This window comes from Lathyrus oleraceus, chromosome 3 (assembly GCF_024323335.1).
Source record: "Lathyrus oleraceus cultivar Zhongwan6 chromosome 3, CAAS_Psat_ZW6_1.0, whole genome shotgun sequence".
Taxonomy (NCBI): domain Eukaryota; kingdom Viridiplantae; phylum Streptophyta; class Magnoliopsida; order Fabales; family Fabaceae; genus Lathyrus; species Lathyrus oleraceus.
Genome location: NC_066581.1, coordinates 412,865,019 through 412,871,874, shown reverse-complemented (window position 1 = coordinate 412,871,874; position 6,856 = coordinate 412,865,019). Strand labels below are relative to the sequence as shown.

At 33.5% G+C, this 6,856-nt stretch overlaps 1 protein-coding gene across 1 annotated transcript in view; it reads right to left on the bottom strand.

Moving 5' to 3' along the window:
* Positions 1 to 2,495: 2,495 nt before the first annotated feature.
* Positions 2,496 to 6,856, bottom strand: part of LOC127131493 (uncharacterized) — a 103,046-nt gene continuing 98,685 nt past the window's right edge. The window contains exon 2 of the mRNA XM_051060411.1: positions 2,496 to 2,789. Within this exon, the coding sequence (XP_050916368.1) occupies positions 2,496 to 2,789 (294 nt within the window). The remainder of the gene's footprint in view (positions 2,790 to 6,856) is intronic.

Below are 6,856 nucleotides of genomic sequence, written 5' to 3'. Positions count from 1 at the left end.
TATATTGTATTGGGCATAAATTATATTGGAAACTTGATCTTGTGGTGTTGTGTTGCTTTTAAGACATTGAAGTTACATAAATGGACTCACTTGATAAGGCAACATAAAAATCAAAAATATGTAGAAGAAATATAATTATAACATAAAGAAATTGCAGAATATTTGATTTATCCATTGCAATTTTAAAAATGATAATATTGATTTATACATTGCAGTTCTAAAAATGGTAGTAAAGACATATAAAGGAAAAGGTTTTCAAATTGTTTCAACAATATTGGAAAGGCTCGATTGGCAAAGTAGCAAAGTAGCATTAACAAAGGTTTTTACTATGGAGGGTTGTAGTTCAGTCCTACCTTTCTCATTCTTTAAATTTTAAAAATTATTATTTAATTAATTTAGGTTATTAATTTTTATTTATTTTTAATATAAAATTTATATTATTATTAAAAAATAATTATAAAAAACATGATAATTGAATTGTACCACTTAAGCCACAACACATCACCAGAAAATAGAGGGACTAAAAACCGGATTTTAAAATGAAGAGAACCAAAATTAAAAAAAAAATGAAAAAAAAAACCAAAATTGCACCGAAGCCTAACCATTTCTAAATATTAAATTATAAAATATATTAATCAATATTTTGACTCTATTAAACAACTTTATTTTACCATTTAGGATTTTTTTTTTGTAAAACTCTTCAATCAAATTATGAATGGCATCAATCAACCTTATAATATCATTATCTAAAATAAATTTACCACGAAAATCTACTTTAACCAAATTATGTACTGCATTAATCAACTTTATATGTATCATTAATCAAAGTAAATTCATAACTTAAGACTTTATTTTTTAATGTCAAAATACTTAATAATCAATTAACTATATTAACCAAGTTATTATACTCAACTAATCAATTTTTTACCTACATAAAATTATTTTTATTATCAAGATATTATTAACCAAATTATAAATTATATTAATCAATTTTTTACACACCATTAATAAAATTTGTTTTAGAGAGAGAAAGAAAAAATATAGAAGTCACCATATTTGTGAACAATGATATATCGTGTAGTATAAAATTTTAGTGTTAAAATAATATTTTTGATAAAAAAACCAACCAAAATACCACAATGATAAAAAAAATGCTTTCATACAAAACTTACACATGAGAGACAAATAGATTTAAAATAATTTTAAATTTATTCAATCTTTCAGTTAAATGAAACAAACCTAATATCTATTTTCCCTATCATTTGGATCAAATTTGAAAAACACTCCAATAAAAAGATTTGAATTTTCTCCCTAACTTTTGAAGATTCTTCTGTTTTATCCCCTCATTAAGTCCAATCATTAAAAAATATGACGTGGTAGAGACATTTTTCCATTTCCCATTTAAAATTTAATTCGCGCGGGTTTTTAACTCAAGTAAATGACCAACCTACCCCCAAGTAACCCAATTTATCCTATTTTTATTTCTTAACCCAATTAAATTAAAAAAACCCTAATATGATATAACTCATTCCTTCTTCTTCATTGTTCTTGTCGGCTCCATCATTCTTCTACAACGTTTCCATCTTCTCATTCCTTCTTCTTATAGTTGTCTTTCGTTTTCCTTTAATTTTGTGTCAAAGTCCAACCATCTTCCCTATTCCTCCATCGAGAATGAAAATCTCATAAAGTTCCAAGTCAAACATGTCTTAAAATGGAAGAATCACTCTCAAATGTGGACATAATCTTTCTATGAAGATGTTTGCTTTAGTCTAATGCAAATCCAGAGGGAAAATGCTAGAGGTGCAAGTATTTGGATAAAAAAGAAGTATGTGAATTATTCCATTGGGATGATGAATTTTTTGGAAGTTGGACATAATATTGGCATACTTCCATGACAGTAAACATACTTCCATGACACAAGAATGCCAACTTTGATAGGAAATGAGCGCATATTATCAAACTTCCATGACAGTAAACATAACTTTGACATTCTGATAATAAACATAAATTTATATAACAACATAAATAATTACATTACATAACATTAATATTAATTACATTACATGTTGATCCAAAATGAGCACATATTGTGCATTATATGATGATCCAAAATGAGCACATATTGTGCATAACAAAGATGTTCCAAAATTAGCACACATTCTGCATAACATAGATGTTTTTAAATTACATTACAAACTATTTCATAATAAGCATTACAATACAAATTGTTTCATAATAAGCATTACTGAGTCATTTGCCTAGAAATTGTATCCCATGACTTAATTTTCTTCACACAAGTACCTAATTTGGGGTTTTTGTTGCTAGGACCATGAGAGTCATCAACTTCCAATGGTGCATGGGCCAACATTGTTTTTAGACCTCCAAACAATTTTCAACATATCACTACTCCTCTTAGGTGTTTGAGATTTCTTGTTTTCAACTTGTTTGTTCTTCTGAACTTGTTTCTTCTTATGAACTTGTTTCTTCTTCTCAAATTATTTTTTCTTCTCAGTTTGTTTAGTCTTCTCTGCTTTTGCTTGTGTCATCACCTTACTTGGAGAGCTTTGTTTGGGATTAACTTGTTCAGTAACAGGTGTAGGATTACACACTTGAGATTGTGAATCTTGAGAAGGTTGATCTTTAAAATCCGCCATCATATCTTCCATCATTGCATCTAAATTTGAGTCATTGATTGGATCATCATTAAGAGTTGTTGACACCCCTTCAGTAGCAGTTGATGACACCCCTTTAGTAGCATTTGATGAGGCATTGATCTGTAGTGTTTTCATCTGCACACAATCAGAATGCAATAAATGGTATACAATAGTCAATTATCAGTTCATTAATAATACACAAGACAAATACTAAACAATCATGAAAAAATTTACCTTTAATTTCAATGCATTAGGATCTTATTCATAGCTCTGGAGTTTCCTTGAATTATGGACAAATCGATCACATTTGTAAAGGAGAATAGAGATCCAAAATGCAACAGAAATTAAATTTTTCTCCTTTAGTGATCCTTACGAATGGGCATGATTAGTGATAGAATCGTTACCTCTTGTGCGATTGAAACCTTCGATGTAGATCTAAGGAGCAATCACGAACGTTGAATAGTGCCAACACCTCTACTCACTCCACACGAACGAATTCCTTCAGTGTCAGTGCTAGCTGCTACGAATGAAGGCTGAGAGAGAGAGAGAAACGAAATCTCATATGAACAAATGCTTCTGCACAAGGGTTCTATTTATAGAACCACTTGTGTGGGCTGTAAACTAAAAAATCCGCTTAAGTATATGTGGCTCATATCTTATGATATGCCAAAATCACTTATGCATGTGGTACCTTACCATATTTCGTATTCTATTTAAGTGCACCGTACCTTACGATGTTCTACAATTCACTTAAGTGCATTGTACCTTACGGTGTTACTTATTTACTTTATCTCTCATCAATCCGTCCTTTTGTGTGTGACCCTGTTGGTTTTCGCGGCATTGACAATTATATTAAATCACGTATTTAACATAATAAATAGTGAGCGGTATCTAGCAACACATCACTGATACCCAAGACACGAAAATATCATGTGATCTGATAAATCCTTTTGTGATAATATTTATGTGTATAATTACCCTTTTTCCCTTATGTCTATATTGAACATAAGGCATGGACCGTGTCATCCTTGTCTAGTTAAATATTGGGCCCGTAGACATTTATCCTGTTACGCAGGATGGGCAAATTCCATCTAGGTCACTCATGTCCCTCAGCATGCTTCATGGAGTACCCATCAACTGTCTTTATGGTCATCTAGTTACGGACAATGTTTGATCAACAATAAGGCACTCGAATCTACATCTAGGATCCATAGTGGTTTCAGGTCAAAGGGTGGTATACACCATTATCACCATGAGAATAACTTATGAAACTTTGCATAACATTCTATATAGTATTCTCATAGCGGGTCAATCCAGTATAAATATTACTCTTAATATTCATACCTATGTTTAAGACTTGATAACTCCTTACCCATGATCCATGAGATGTGATCATCAGTCTATCTACATAATAGTCTTAATGCTTTAATGTTATCCCACTTCACAACAAAGCTCGACTACGGATACTTTAAGAATATTGTCCTTATGTTTAATGGGACCTCATGATTAAGTCACACTTGATACATTAAACGGACTAGCTATTCTAGGGACTTTATTAAACAAACATAATAAAGAAAAAGACTTTTTTTATTAATAAATGATTCGATACAAGTACCAAAAGTATTGGCCTCTAGGGCTTACACCAACAATCTCCCACTAGCACTAGAGCCAATCAGGCATACCCCTAATGCCCATAAATCTAGTATGGCCATCATGCTTCTGTTGCGCAAGAGGCTTTGTCAGTGGGTCAGCAATATTGTCAAGTGCAGGTACTCTGCATATTTTCACATCTCCTTTATCTATTATCTCTCGAATGAGGTGATAATGCCTAAGTCTGTGTTTGGATTGTTGGTGAGATTTAGGCTCCTTAGCTTGTGTGATAGCACCATTGTTATCACAATAGAGATCAATGGGATCCACAATGCTAGGAACTATGCCAATTTCACTAATGAACTTTTTCATCCGAACAACTTCCTTTGCTTCACTTGAGGCAACAATATACACGACCTCGGTTGTAGAATCAACAACTATATCTTGCTTTGAACTTTTCCAGCTCATAGCGCCACCGTTTAAGCAAAACACATAACCATATTGTGATCTAAAGTCATCCTTAGCTATCTAGAAGCTAGCATAAGTGTATCTAATTACAACAAGCTCTTTCTGGCCTCCATATATCAAGAATGAGTCCTTAGTCCTTCTCAAATACTTAAGGATATTTTTGACAGCTACCCAATGAGCATCACCGGGATCAGATTGGTACCCACTCGTTGCACTTAAAGCATACGAGACATCTGGTCGAGTACATAACATGGCATACATGATAGATCCTATTGCAGATGCATATGGAATCTTATTCATGCGATCCATTTCTTCCTTAGTTAAAGGGGATTATATTTTTGATAGACACGTGCCATGGTGCATAAGTATGAATCCTTTCTTGGAATCATGCATATTAAAGCGTCTCAACACTTTGTCTATATATGTACTCTGACTTAGGCCAAGCAGTTTTTATGATCTATCTCTATAGATCCTGATTCCTAATATATAGGCTGCTTTACCTAGGTCCTTCATAGAAAGCATTTCCCCAACCAAGACTTTACTTGTTGCAGGGTAGGGACATTGTTTCCAATGAGTAATATGTCATCTACATATAATACCAGGAAGACGATCATGCTTCTACTAACCTTCTTGTAGACACAAAGCTCATCTTCATTCATGATGAATCCATATTGTTTTATTGTTTCATCAAAACAAAGATTCCAGCTTCTGGAAGTTTGCTTCAATCCATAGATTGATCTCTGTAACTTACATATCTTTTGGGCTTCTTCTGGTATTTCAAATCCTTCATGATGTGTCATGTACACATCCTCAAGAAGATCCCCATTAAGGAAAGCAGTTTTGACATCCATCTGCCATATTTCATAATCATGATATACAGCGATAGCAAGTAAAATCTGAACAGATTTAAGCATTACAACTGGTGAAAAGGTTTCATCATAGTCAACCCCATGAATTTGTTTATATCCTTTTGCAACCAGTCTTGCCTTATAGGTATGTACCTTACCATCCATATCAGTCTTCTTTTTGAATACCCACTTGCATCCTATAGGGTTAACTCATATAGGAGGCTCTACCAAGGTCCAAACCTGGTTTGTGTACATGGAATCCATTTCAAATTTCATGGCTTCTAGCCACTTCTCAGACTCGGGACCACTTATGGTCTCTTGGTAGGTCACAAGCTCATCTTGATCCACGAGTAATACATCACCTTGATCAGATATGAGATATCCATATCTCTCAGGTAGGTGACGTATCCTGCTTGACCTACGTTTCTCTTGTTGTACTTGAGCAGGTTTCTCTTCCATAACTACTTATGTTTCCTACTCTAATTCCTCCTTAGGTGTATCAATGCTTTGTGATTCTTGAATTTCTTCAAGCTATACTTTCCTCCCACTTATTCCTTTGGAAATAAAATCATTTTTTAGGAAAACTCCAGTTCGAGCGACAAACATTTTGCCCTCAGAAGGATTGTAGAAGTAATACCCTCTTGTTTCTTTAGGATATCCCACAAATAAGCATTTTTCAGATTTGGGCTCAAGCTTAATTGAAATTTGTCGTTTCACATAAACTTCGCAACCCCAAATCTTCATGTAAGACATATGTGGTTTCTTACCACTCCATATCTCATATGGTGTCTTCTCAACCTTTTTGGATGGAACATGGTTAAGTGTGCAAGCTGCTGTTAATAGTGCATGTCCCCCAAAGGAGTTTGGAAGATCGGCGTGACTCATCATGGATCAGACCATGTCTAACAAGGTTCGATTTCTTTTCTCAGATACACCGTTCCATTGGGGTGTTCCAGGAGGAGTAAGTTGGGATAGGATCCCACACTTTTTTAGATGGTCGTCAAACTCTAAGTTTAAATACTCACCACCTCAATATGATCGAAGAGTTTTAATATTCTTACTTATTTGGTTTTGTACTTCATTCTTGAATTCCTTGAACTTTTCAAAGGACTCTGATTTGTGTTTCATTAAATACGCATAACCATATCTATTGAAATCATCAGTAAATGTGATGAAGTACTGATAACCTCCTATGGCTGGTATGTTGAATGGTCCACATATATCAGTATGTATGAGGGCCAAAAGATCATTAGCTCTTTCACATCTTCTTCTGAATGGAGACTTTTCCATCTTTCC